Source organism: Gorilla gorilla, chromosome 19 (assembly GCF_029281585.2).
Source record: "Gorilla gorilla gorilla isolate KB3781 chromosome 19, NHGRI_mGorGor1-v2.1_pri, whole genome shotgun sequence".
Taxonomy (NCBI): domain Eukaryota; kingdom Metazoa; phylum Chordata; class Mammalia; order Primates; family Hominidae; genus Gorilla; species Gorilla gorilla.
Window position 1 is genome coordinate 16,226,893 of NC_073243.2, and position 13,406 is coordinate 16,240,298.

At 55.8% G+C, this 13,406-nt stretch overlaps 1 protein-coding gene across 5 annotated transcripts in view; it reads right to left on the reverse strand.

The window, feature by feature from the left end:
- The window catches only part of ABR (ABR activator of RhoGEF and GTPase), a 223,396-nt gene that overhangs the window by 82,207 nt on the left and 127,783 nt on the right, over nt 1–13,406 (reverse strand). For all 5 annotated transcript variants that reach the window (XM_055367089.2, XM_055367092.2, XM_055367090.2 and 2 more), the window contains one exon: nt 8,258–8,443. In XM_055367089.2, the coding sequence (XP_055223064.2) occupies nt 8,258–8,443 (186 nt within the window). The remainder of the gene's footprint in view (nt 1–8,257; nt 8,444–13,406) is intronic.

The following is a 13,406-nucleotide window of genomic DNA, read 5'->3' on the forward strand; positions in this document are numbered from 1 at the left end:
GCGGAGGCTGCAGTGAGCCAAGATCGCGTCACAGCACTCCAGCCTGGGTGACAGAGTAAGACTCCGTCTCAAAAAGAAAACAAAACAACAAATGAAGATGCTGTCTTTCCATTTCCCTTGGCCTCAAGGCCCCGTCCTCACCTCTTCCACCTCCTCTACCTCCAAGGAGCCAAAGCCCCAGCCTCACTACACGTTTGCCTGTCACTCACACAGTCACAACCTGAGTCACAACCACACAGAGCCTCGCCTCTTCTGAGAGGCAGGGCAGATCCCATCGCCCCTTTCTGCAAAAGGGGAAACCGAGGCTCCGTAAGTCAATTCCCCAAATATTTATGGAAAGGCTTCGCTGCGCTGTATATAAGCACTTCCTCTTAAGGGACCAAAGGGTAGAAATTCAAATTAAAGCCATCACGAGATATTTTATACTCATCAGAAGGGTCAAAATTTAAAAGTCTAATTGACAGCAACGGCTGGCAAGCATATGGGGAAATTTAAACCCCCTGTTTTTGTTTTGAGATGGAGTTTCGCTCTTGTTGCGCAAGCTGCAGTACAGTGGTGTGATCTCGGCTCACCGCAACCTCCGCCTCTCGGATTCAAGGGATTCTCCTGCCTCAGCCTCCCGAGTAGCTGGCGTTACAGGCGCCCGCCACCACGCCTGGCTAATCTTGTATTTTTAGTAGAGACGGGGTTTCTCCATATCGGTCAGGCTGGTCTCAAACTCCCAACCTCAGGTGATCCACCTGCCTCGGCCTCCCAAAGTGCTGGGATTACAGGTGTGAGCCACTGCACCCGGCCAATTAAAACTTTTTTTTTTTTTTTTTTTTTTTTTTTGAGATGGAGTGTCACTCTGTCGCCCAGGCTGGAATGCAGTGATGCCATCTCGGCTCACTACAAGCTCCGCCTCCCAGGTTCGCGCCATTCTCCTGCCTCAGCCTCCTGAGTGGTTGGGACTACAGGTGCCCGCCACCAAGCCAGGCTAATTTTTTGTATTTTTTTTTAGTAGAGACGGGGTTTCACCATGTTGGCCAGGATGGTCTCGATCTCCTGACCTCGTGATCCACCCGCCTCGGCCTCCCAAAGTGCTGGGATTACAGGCGTGAGCCACCGCGCCCGGCCAATTTAAACTCTTACAGACTACTCAGGGGAGTGTAAATTAGTACAATTATTTGGAGAGCAATTTGTTAATAACTAATAAAGCTGAGAATAGGCATGGCCTATTTTCAGTTGAACTAATAACGGTGTGGATAGGCACAGCCCATCAATTGCTTAGCAAATCCACTTTTACATACAAACTGCAGAGCTGTATCGTTCAGTGCAGTCGCCACCAGCTACCTGAGGCTACCAAGCATCTGAGATACGGCCGGTTCAAACTGAGACGTGCCGGACATGTAAAATACACAGTGGGTTCCAAAGCCTTAGTATGTAAAAGAGAATGTAAATTACCTCGTTAATTTTTAAATACTGATTACATGTTGAAATAATATTTGGATCTGCGGGAATAAATAAAATATATTCTCAAAATTAATTTCACCTGCCTATTTTTACTTTTAAAAATGTGGGTATTAGGGGCCAGGCACGGTGGCTCACAACTGTAATCCCAGCACTTTGGGAGGCCGAGGCGGGCAGATCACCTAAGGTTGGCAGTTCGAGACCAGCCTGGCCAAAATGGTGAAACCCTGTCTCTACTAAAGATACAAAATTATCCGGGCGTGGTGACACGCATCTGTAGTCCCAGCTACTTGGGAGGACAAGGCAGGAGAATCGCTTGAACCCAGGAGGTGGAGGTTGCAGTGAGCCCAGATTGCATCACTGCACTCCAGCCTGGGTGACAAGAGCAAGACCCCATCTCAAAAAAACAAAAAAAAGGTGGATATTAGAAAATGTGAAATGATGTATGTGGCTCATAAGCTATTTCCATTAGACAGCAGTGCTCTGGAGCAAATGGCCTATGTGTGTGCTCCAGGGGACTCAAGGGTGTTCACCATCTCACTTTTCCTCCTCATAGTGGAGGGACTGGTAACAAATGCTCACAAACGGGGGAAGCCGCGCACACAGCCATGAACATGGATGCACCCGATTTACACATAGCATTGCTGACAAGCTCCAAAGCAAACATGGGTTGAACTGTAAAATATGATATACGCGTATACTTATACACCTTTTTTTTTTTTTTTGAGATGGAGTCTCGCTCTGTCAACCAGGCCGGAGTGCACTGGCGCGATCTCGGCTCACTGCAAACTCCGCCTCCTGGGTTCAAGCGATTCTCCTGCCTCAGCCTCCTGACTAACTGGGACTACAGGCACGCACCACCACACCCGGCTAGTTTTTGTATTTTTAGTAGAGACAGGGTTTCGTCATATTGGTCAGGCTGGTCTTGAACTCCTGACCTCAGGTGATCCACCCGCCTCGGCCTCCCAAAGTGTTGGGATTACAGGCGTGAGCCACCACACCTGGCTTAGACATATTTTTAAAGTACCTGCAGCTGGGAGCTGTGGTACACACACCTATAGCCCTCGCTACTTGGGAGACTGAGGTGGGAGGATCACTTGAGCCCGAGTTCAAGTCCAGCCTGGACAACATAGCAAGACCTTTTTTTTTTTTTTAAGTACAGGCCAACCCAAAATAGATACAGATATGTAGTAAACACACAAACTGCAGTCTGGAAGGCTATCCACCAAATTCATGCCAGTAGCTGCTTCAAGAGGGAGGAGGGAGGGGAGACTCCACCTTCATGTGTGACGCTGTATTTTCTTCATTAGAAGGTTCTGCTGTTATTCTTTGGAGTTTCTGGTTTAAATGTTTTTCAATACAGCAGCAAGGGGGATACAGCTGCTGCCTGGCTTCCTCAGGGGTGTCTGCTTCCCACCAAAGTGCTGGGGGAAGTGGGCTGCTGTGGACCCCCACCCCGGACCACTCTGCTTTCTGCAGGATCCTCATGCTCCCCAAGGACCCACAGAGGCTGGGGTCGGGGGTAGGGGTGGGGGCAGGCTGGCCGCAGCATCGGCTGAGCCTGGAGCCTCCCAGTACAGAGGCAGAGCCCTTTGAGGAAGCTGGTGGGGCAGGGGAGCGGGGGGGCATCTGGAAAAGTCAGAGGGGAGCGCGAGTGGGGACGCCTGGCGTGACGCCAAGGCCAGAGCATTCAGGTCTCAGCTGCAGAAGGGCTGGACTTTAAAAGGGGGCGGGGCCAGACTTTTAAAAGAGGGCAGGGCCTGAGTTTTAAAAGGGGGTGGGGCCTGACCCTAAAAGGGAGCGGGGCCAGAAGGGAGGGAGTTTATTTCCTTTTCCAGGGAGTACTGAGGCCTGGTCCATCAATGCCCACGCTACACAAGGCGTGCTAGACAGTCGCTGCCTAAGCCAAAGTCAGATCACCGATATTCTTCCAGGAAAAGGCTCCTCTTGCCCCCTTTCCCACAAGAAGGAAAAAGCCCGGAGGCCCGGGTTGGCACACCACCCTCCCAGGAGCCAGGGGCAGGAGCCAGCCGTGCAGAGGCCTGCGTCCAGGGTCACGGTAATCTCAGGGACTGCCGCTGCCACAGTCACCCCAGGCTGTAGGGCCCGAGGCCTGGCTTGGCAGGTTCATTAACTGGGAAGTGCAGGTTGCCTGGAAACAGCAGACTGGCACTGGACTGATCTCATAAAACAAACAGCAGAGACGCTAATTCCCTTCTCTCAGTAACGAATAATCAAATACCCAGAGTCTTCGGCTGAAAATAAACCACCTCCGGATGCCAGACCTGGCCCGGCTCCCCCTGGGCCCTCCCAAACCTGCAGCCCCAGGGGCCTCAGGCATCAGTTCACGATGCTGGGGAGGGAAAGTGGTGGGTAGCAGATTCACGGCCAGGCCTGTGGAGCCGAGACCAGAACCGGGGACAGCCAGGTCCAAGTGACAAAGATAAACTGTGACAGCGTTTCCAGCAACCCTAGGTTTGCTCTCCTCTACCCTCCTGAGGGATGAGGAGAGGATGCCCCCCAGGCCACTCAGCTCAGGTGAGCAGGCAGTGATGACAGGTGTTCACCATCCCTGAACCGGAGGGAGCAGGTAGGTCTGCTAGAACCAGAGTGTGGCATTCCCTTGAAAGAATACCTTCCAGGGTGCCTCTTCCCAATTTAATAATAATAATAATAATAATAATAATAATAATAATAATAATGGCACTGATGATAATGACCAGTTATTGAGTACTTATTAATTTATGATGTTCCAGGCCCTGTTCCAAGCACTTTTTCTTTTACTTTATTTTATTCTATTTCTTTTTTTGAGACAGAGTCTTGCTCTTGTCGCCCAGGCTGGAGTGGAGTGGCATGATCTCGGCTCACTACAACCTCTGAGTTCAAGCGATTCTCCCACCTCAGCCTCCCGAGTAGTAGCTGGGATCACAGGTGCGTGTTATCATGCCCGGCTAATTTTTGTATTTTTAGTAGAAACGGGGTTTCACCATGTTGGCCAGGCTGGTCTTGAACTCCTGACCTCAGGTGATCCGCCCGCCTTGGCCTCCCAAAGTGTTGTTGGGATTATAGGCGTGAGCCACTGTGCCCAGCCATTGTTTTTTTGTTTGTTTGTTTGTTTGTTTGTTTTTTGAGACAGAGTCTCAGTCTGTCATCCAGGCTGGAGTGCAATGGCGTGGTTTTGGCTCACTGCAACCTCTGCCTCCCAGGTTCAAGCGATTCTCCCGCCTCAGCCCCCTGAGTAGCTGGGACTACAGGTGCATGCCACCATACCCTGCTAATTTTTTTGTATTTTTAGTAGAGATGGGGTTTCACCATGTAGGCCAGGCTGGTCTCGAACTCCTGACCTCACGATCCACCCACCTCAGCCTCCCAAAGTGCTGGGATTATAGGCGTGAGCCACCACGCTCAGTCAGGCCTATTCTATTTCTTGGTAGAGATAGGGTCTTGCTATGTTGCCCAGGCTGGTCTTGAACTCTAAGCCTCAAGTGATCTTCCAGCCTCAGCCTCCCAAAGTGCTGGGATTACAGGCGTCAGCCACCACACTCAGCCCCATGCAGTTTTCAGATATTAACTCCTCAAAATCACCCAATGAGGTAAATACTGTTACTATCCTGTTTTTTACAGATGAGGAAGCTGATTCAGAGCGGTTGGGTAAGTTGCCCAGTTGCAGGTTTAATCTGGCAGCGCTGGGATTCAAGCCCACTTTGTGACACGGCTCTAGAAGCTGTGCTTGAGAAACAGGACTCTCAGGACAGAAATCTCAGGCCCTGCGACGTCTCCCTCCATGCCCTTCCAAGTTCTCCCGAGGCCCAGTGGTCAAGGTCACGGTGCATTCACTCATTCAAGCAGTGACCACTGGGCTGGTTCTGGGAGTCTAAGAAGAAGGAAATGTAGGCCAGGCGTGGTGGCTCACGCCTGTAATCCCAGCACTTCGGGAGGCCGAGGCAGGCGGATCGCCTGAGGTCAGGAGTTTGAGACCAGCCTGGCCAACATGGCGAAACCCCGTCTCTACTAAAAATACAAAAATTAGCCGGGTGTGATGGCGGGCACCTGTAATCCCAGCTACTCGGGATGCTGAGGCAGGAGAATCACTTGAACCTGCGAGGAGGAGGTTGCAGTGAGCCGAGATCACGCCACTGCACTCCAGCCTGGGCAACAGGAGTGAGACTCCGTCTCAACAAAAAAAGGAAATGCAGTCCGTCCTCCTGCAGCTTGTGGTTTGGGGGAGTCAGGCAGTTACTAGTGCTCACTACGAGGACTGGCACAAGGCCTGCATTTGGCTACTTGGAAAGCCTTCTCGGAAGAGGTCCCTTCTAAGCTGGGAACTGACCAGGGGAGGCCAGACGAGAGGGGGAAGGACGTTTCAGGCACACGGGGCCTCAAGTACCAAGAGTTAAGAAAGTGCCTGCCCTGGGAACTGAGAACAGAAAGTCCAGTGTCAGGAGCACAGAGGTGCGGGGAGGAAGCTGCCAAGGCCGGGGCTGGACACGGGTCAGCGTGCAAAGGGTCTCTCGAGCCATTCCTCGGAGCCTGACCTTCATCTGAGGGCCGTGGGGATCCGCTGAAGGGGCCGTCGAGGTTTCAGTGACTCTCTCCCCTCTAAGGAGAGGTGGAGGTGGGAGGTGAGTGGGCCTGGAGGCAGGAGCCACACAGGAGGATACGCAGCTGTCCAGGTGAGGGCCACGGGTGGCCAAGAAGAGGAAAAGGCGGCTGTGAGCAACGGCCAAAAAGTGGACTCCACAGGACGGGGTGGGAGGGGGTGCAGCCAGAAAGAGTCTGAAGCACTCGGTGAAGTAAAGACAGGAAGCGGAGCAGGTGACGCCGCAGGCAGGGAGCTCAGCTCTGAACACACTCAGCTAGAGGTCCTAGGAGTGTCCAAGCAGGAGAGGGAGAGTCTTCTCCAGCGTGAGAAAGGCAGAGCCCTGTCCATTCCGCCAGAACACGGCAGGGGAGGGGAGGAGGCCTCCAGCCTCTCACACCCAGAGAACAGGGCAGGGGAGGAGAAGGTCCTCTCGCCACTCACACCCAGAGAACAGGGCAGGGGAGGAGAAGGTCCTCTCACCACTCACACCCAGAGAACAGGGCAGGGGAGGAGGACAATGTCCTCTGGCCAGTCACACCCAGAGAAGAACCGCGGCCTGGACTCCCAGTCTCCCTCTTGCCTGCTGGGCTGTCAGACGTTACGTAGGAGAGCTGGGGAGGGGGCTCCATGAGTCTGACCTGGGGGTCCTCCAGGGGACACAGCCAGAGACGGGGCAGAGCTGGGGGAGAGGGTGTCACAGAAGCACAGGGAACCAGAAGACTTCTGTGAACGTTTCCCAACACGAAGTCTGCATGTTAACCCACCCGCTCCTGCCGCTCGCGACCCTGCAGTGGTGAGCAGGGCTGGGCTTCAGTGCTTCCTGCTCTTGGGACCTCAGGAGAGGATCATCGGCCAGTGTGCCCAACTGCTTCCTTCTACAGACCCGAGGTCTCACGGGAGCAGTCCTCATGCCCCCAACCCGGCATGTGCCCCTCTGTTCACTGAGGGACAGGAGACTGAAGCCCAGCAAGGAGCCTTCATTCCAGGGCTGGTTCCTCAGAGCACCCTCCGGGAGAGAGAGGGAGCACCGTCCGGGAAAGACGGAGCACCCTCCGGGAGAGAGAAGGTGCTCCCACAGAAGTGCCCATCCACCCAGCCTGTCTCCACCCAGCCCGTCTCCACCACCCCTAGAAGTGCCCATCCACCCAGCCCGTCTCCACCACCCCTGGAAGGACCTATCCACCCAGCCCGTCTCCACCACCCCTGGAAGGACCTATCCACCCAGCCCGTCTCCACCACCCCTGGAAGGACCTATCCACACAGCCCGTCTCCACCACCCCTAGAAGGACCTATCCACACAGCCCGTCTCCACCACCCCTAGAAGGACCTATCCACCCAGCCCGTCTCCACCACCCCTGGAAGGACCTATCCACACAGCCCGTCTCCACCACCCCTGGAAGGACCTATCCACACAGCCCGTCTCCACCACCCCTAGAAGTGCCCATCCACCCAGCCCGTCTCCACCACCCCTGGAAGGACCTATCCACACAGCCCGTCTCCACCACCCCTGGAAGGACCTATCCACACAGCCCGTCTCCACCACCCCTAGAAGGACCTATCCACACAGCCCGTCTCCACCACCCCTAGAAGGACCTATCCACACAGCCCGTCTCCACCACCCCTAGAAGGACCTATCCACACAGCCCGTCTCCACCACCCCTAGAAGTGCCCATCCACCCAGCCCGTCTCCACCACCCCTGGAAGGACCTATCCACACAGCCCGTCTCCACCACCCCTAGAAGGACCTATCCACACAGCCCGTCTCCACCACCCCTAGAAGTGCCTGTCTCCACACAGCCCGTCTCCACCACCCCTAGAAGGACCTATGCATACAGCCCGTCTCCACCACCCCTAGAAGTGCCCGTCTCCACCCAGCCCGTCTCCACCACCCCTAGAAGTGCCCGTCTCCACCCAGCCCGTCTCCACCACCCCTAGAAGTGCTCGTCTCCACCCAGCCCGTCTCCACCACCCCTAGAAGGACCTATCCACACAGCCCGTCTCCACCACCCCAGAAGCTCCCAGGGCTGCACCAGGGGAGGCCTAGAGTCAAGGCCCCGGCCCCAGGCGCCCCGTAACACACAGGCCCAGGCGTTCCTCCCGGACTCGGAGAGGTCTCAGGCCTTCAAGGAGTCCGAGAGGGCTGCCCGGTCCTCTCCTGAGGCTCCTGCAACACTATGGGCTCCACTGAGGCCCTGCGTGAGGACCCTCCATCCCTGGCGGACTCACCAGCTTCTGGAAGAGGTGGCCCATGGTGACCTGGCTGTCCCACTGTTGCACCTTGGGGCACAGGTTGTCATAGAACTCCTTGTGGATCTCATAGATGTCCTGGATCTTGTAGAAAATGGTCTCGATCTGCTGGATGGTGAGCACAGGCTGGGAGGTGGTGGCAGTGGCCTTCAGGGGTTTCATGGGCTGGGAGAAACAGAGGAAGAAAGAGCAGAGGTCGGGGGTAAACAAACCAGAGTGTCGGCAGGCCCCGGGGCCGATCGTTAGCCCTTCCCGCTACCCAAGTCTTGCCCAGACAAGGCTGCCAAAGGCAGGGCACTGAAGCGAGCTTTGTATCAAGGAGCCACTGCCACAGGCCCCAACAAGCCGCACACTCGACAGCAGGAACCTGGCCTGGCAGCTGTGCCAGGCCCGAGGGGTGGTGCCGGGGCTCACTCCCCTACCACGCAGCTGAGCTCAGCAGCAGCCTGTAGTGGGTTAACAGGATCCGCGTCTTTCTTCCACGATAGCCTGTGCCCCGAGTCATAAGCTCCTTGTCACACTTCAGTGGAAGGGAGGGTTGACAGGGAACTCAAGCCTATAGCTGTTTCCTTCCAAGAAACAGAATGTGGTTCTAGGACTCAGAGGGTAGGGACCCGAAGTTACTCAAGACCAGTCTTGGCCTCACTGATATTCCAAGTTCCCGTCACTTGGCACAGGGAGAGACATGGGCGTTCACGTGTCCCCCACCCCATCCCACCCCCGTGGCAGACATTGCTAAGCGACCGTGATGGCCCTTCCCACTGCGCATGGCAGGGGTCTCCAGTTCTCAGACTCTTTCTCAATGCCTGCCTGTCTATACCAAGATGCTCCAGGGCCTGCCAGTGTAGACGGTGAGGTGGCAGATAACACAGACCAACCCCCACCACTGGCCGGGAGCTGATGCCATCACCTTCCAGCCTAGCAGTGGGACTGTGGGATAATGGGACGTGCAGGCATTTCCTCAGTGTGGTTCTCTGCATTTTATAAATCACCTACAATGAATAAATATGAATAATCAGAAAAAAAAAAAAAAACAAAGATGACCAGGCTGTACTGCAAAGGCCCTGCAGGAGACAGGGCCTGATAACCTGCCATACAGGGAAGGCGTGGCAGGGAAGGGCAGGGTGGCCAGAGGGAGAGCAGCCACGTCGGATTCTTTTTTTTTGGAGACGGAGTCTCGCTCTGTCACCCAGGCTGGAGTGCAGTGGTGCGATCTCGGCTCACTGCAAGCTCCGCCTCCCAGGTTCACGCCATTCTCCTGCCTCAGCCTCCCAAGTAACAGGGACTACAGGCGCCTGCCACCACGCCTGGCTAATTTTTTTTGTATTTTTAGTAGAGACGGGGTTTCACTGTGTTAGCCAGGATGGTCTCGATCTCCTGACATCGTGATCCACCCACCTCGGCCTCCCAAAGCGCTGGGATTACGGGCGTGAGCCACCGCGCCCAGCCAGCCATGTCGGATTCTGTTGATGTTCTTCACCTACCTGAAGGCCACGTGGAAAGAGGCTTAGACTTGGCTGGGCACAGTGGCTCGCACCTGTCATCCTAGCACTTTGGGAGGCCGAGGCAGGTAGATCACCTGAGGCCAGGAGTTCAAGACAAGTCTGACCAACATGGTGAAACCCTGTCTCTACTAAAACTACAAAAATTAGCTGGGCGTGGTGGTGCACACCTGTAATCCCAGCTACTCAGGAGGCTGAGGCAGGAGAATCTCTTGAACTCAGGAGGCAGAGGTTGCAGTGAGCCAAGATTGCACCACTGCACTCCAGCCTGGGTGACAGAGCCTGACTCTGTCTCCAAAAACAAAAACGAGGCTTAGACTTAGTCTGCATTGCTCTGCAGACCCAGGAACAGTGGGGAAAAGTTATGGGGTCAGATTCGGGCTCACTAGAGCTGTCCCCCATAGGATTAAGTAGTGAGCTTTCCGACAAGGGAAGCATTCTAGCAGAGAATGGGTGACTCCGCTGCTGAAAATGCTGCACTGAAGGGAACACCAAAGCCAGTGCCAGCTCCCTCTGAACGATGACCACCAGCTCCAGCCAACCACGGCAAACTCCCAGCCCAGCCTCACTCCAGCCTCACATCGCCTCATTCTGATGAAGTCTCATCTACTCAGACATATCGCCTCACTCTGATGGAGACAGAACCCATGTTCACTGGAAGAAGTCATCTCATCTACTCAGACACCCAGATGGTGCTCTGCCTTCTGGCTCCTTCATCCTCCGAGCTCTAAAAAGCCCAGATCCAACAATCCATGCAGGACAAAGCAGGACCCTCCTTCTGACCCTTGCCGCGCTAGAACCAACGGCCCCTCGGTGTCCGGTCAGGCCTCTCCTCCTGACCCTCACCGTCCCAGAACCAACGGCCCCTCGCTGTCCAGTCAGGCCTCTCCTCCTGACCCTCACCGTCCCAGAACCAACGGCCCCTCGGTGTCCGGTCAGGCCTCTCCTCCTGACCCTCACCGTCCCAGAACCAACGGCCCCTCGGTGTCCGGTCAGGCCTCTCCTCCTGACCCTCACCGTCCCAGAACCAACGGCCCCTCGGTGTCCGGTCAGGCCTCTCCTTCTGACCGTCACCGTCCCAGAACCAACGGCCCCTCAGTGTCTGGTCAGGCCCCTCCTGCTGACCCTCACCGTTCTAGAACCAACGGCCCCTCGGTGTCCGGTCCTTGCTAGGCAAGCGCATGGGGTTCCACCTGGTGCAGGCCAGGCAGCGTGGGCTTGAGTCGCAGCTCTGCTGTGTGCACATCACTCAGCATCCCTGGGCTTCGTGTCACCAGCAGCCTCATGTGTGAAACTGGGATAATACAGCCATGCACTACCTACTGGCATTCCCGTCAGTGCGTACACGATCATGGTCCCAGACTGCAATTCTTTTTTTTTTTTTTTTTGAGACAGAGTCTCGCTCTCTCGCCCAGGCTGGAGTGCAATGGTGCAATCTCGGCTCACTGCAACCTCCGCCTCCCAGGTTCAAGCGATTCTCCTGCCTCAGCCTCCTGAGTAGCTGGAATTATAGGTGTCCGCCACCACGCCCAGCTAGTTTTTGTAGTTTTTGTAGATACGGGGTTTCACCATATTGGTCAGGCTGGTCTCAAACTCCTGACCTCAAGTGATCCACGTGCCTCGGCCTCTTGAAGTGCTGGGATGACAGGTGTGAGCCACCGTGCCTGGCTGAGACCTTTATAATCCAGTTGGGCAAAATGGGCCAACACAGATGAAATGACTATGGACGATGCGACCGACTGTAAGCACCAACCACGTGGTTCCAAGGTTGTGCTGGAGTAGCCTGGAGGGCTGCATGGAGGAGGCAGACATACCAGGTCCTTGGAGAGCTGAGCAGGTGGAGGAGTGGGGGCGTAGGGAGGCATGCCAGTCAGGGAAACAGAAGGCACCGGGGGGCAGGAGCAAGGGAAGAGTGTCCCCCCAAGCCCAGGTGGGTGAGCTGAAAGCTTTGGGGACTCCCCACCCTCCATGAGGGACATGGAACTAGCTTCAGGATTGACATCGTCGTAAGAGTTTATCCTTTTCACCTCAACGCAGGACCCCACGGAGGAGCCCGCAGAGTCGCCACAGAGTACCCAAACCCAAGAATTCTTGTCCCTGCCTTGGCGCAGTCCCCACTGAGGGGGAAATAAGGGAAGCAGGAAGGCAGCAGTCCCAGGAAGGCCAAGGAGACGGGATTTCTCAGAAGCCACGACGTGCTCATCTGCCACCCACACGGAGACAAGACACAATGGTTATGCTTCCTCCTCAACTTCCCACCCCGTCTGCAAAAGGGGAAGAAATGGACGCTCACCCACAGCCAGTCACAAGGACGGGGCCTGCGCTTGGGGCATCAGATGGTTCTCATGACACGATGGGGACCTTGGCTGTTACTCCTGATTTCACTCGCGGGGAGGGGACAGGGCTGGGTGTGTGCCCTTGGCTGGCCAGGACCCTTGAGGCCGTTATTTGTGTCTGGTGAAGTCCTGCGTATGGGCTCAGGGGCAGGAGCGTGGACTGAAAGGCAAGGTGACCCACACTGAGCTTTGGCACGGCACAGCCGTTCTGCCAAAGCACTAGCACACCACTCGGGCACCCCCTCCTCCCCAGTCCTGCTGCAGGGACAAGGGCAGGCCCCGGCTCTCCATTTCACCACTCGAGTTCTCGGAGAGGACCCGTGAGTGACTTCGACCCTGGCTCCCAGCCCAGCTGCTTCTCAGGAAGACGGGCCTGGGCCGGTTCTCACATGCCAGTGGGACTTCACACAGCCGTTTGTCCGCTCTGTCCCCCAGCGACCGGCCTTTCGAAATAAGGGAAAGAAATGTACCCACTTCCTCCACCTCCTGCCCCAGAAGGCCTGGCATGCTTGCTGCCATGCCACCCGAGTCACTCGTCACTGGAGCCCAGGGAGGAAGGCCTCATTCACCTGTTTTATAGATAAAGAGCCTGCGATGCAGCGTGGCCAGAAGGAGTCCACCCCAGGAGGGCCAGTCGTGGCCAGCGGTGGGAGGGGCTCTGGGGAGTGGCCTCACCCTGTGGCCCCAGCGTAGCAAGACACAGTTCCCAAGCTCAGTTCCCAGTGTCAAGGAGATCCAGAATTTCAATGCATTTGGCTTCGTCTTTTTTCCTTCACCCCCTACTTCGGCCCAGGCTCCCAGGCTTTTCCTGTAATCAGAGCCCACCAGGAAGCAGGAGGGCCCCAGAAGATGACCCCCACAAGCACTCCAGAGGCCAGGACGGAGGCTTCTGTGTGGAGGCTCGTCTGCCCCGTGTGTGCACACGGTTTTAGGTGCACACACCCAGCCCTTTGCATATCAGGAAGTGTTCAGCTGAAAGCAAACAGGCTGGGGCGGAGCGGTGGGAATGGGGTCAGGAGTAGGAAAGCGAGCATGGAGGCAACGAATTTCTTCTCCTTCAAGCTGGCACCTTTGTGAGGCCACCCCGAAGAGCAGAAGGTTTAGCTTCCTCCTAGCTGAGGGGTGGGGAGGGTGCAGGGGTTCCCAGCTCAGGGAGGAGAGGAGGAAGGGTGTGATTCTTTCACTCTGAGGTTTTCTTCTGAGGCTGTGGCTGTGGAGGGTCCTACTCCTCTTCCTGAGCCCTCCTACCACAGATCTGGCCTCCCAGCGAGTTCTTCCTTTGCTCCTTCT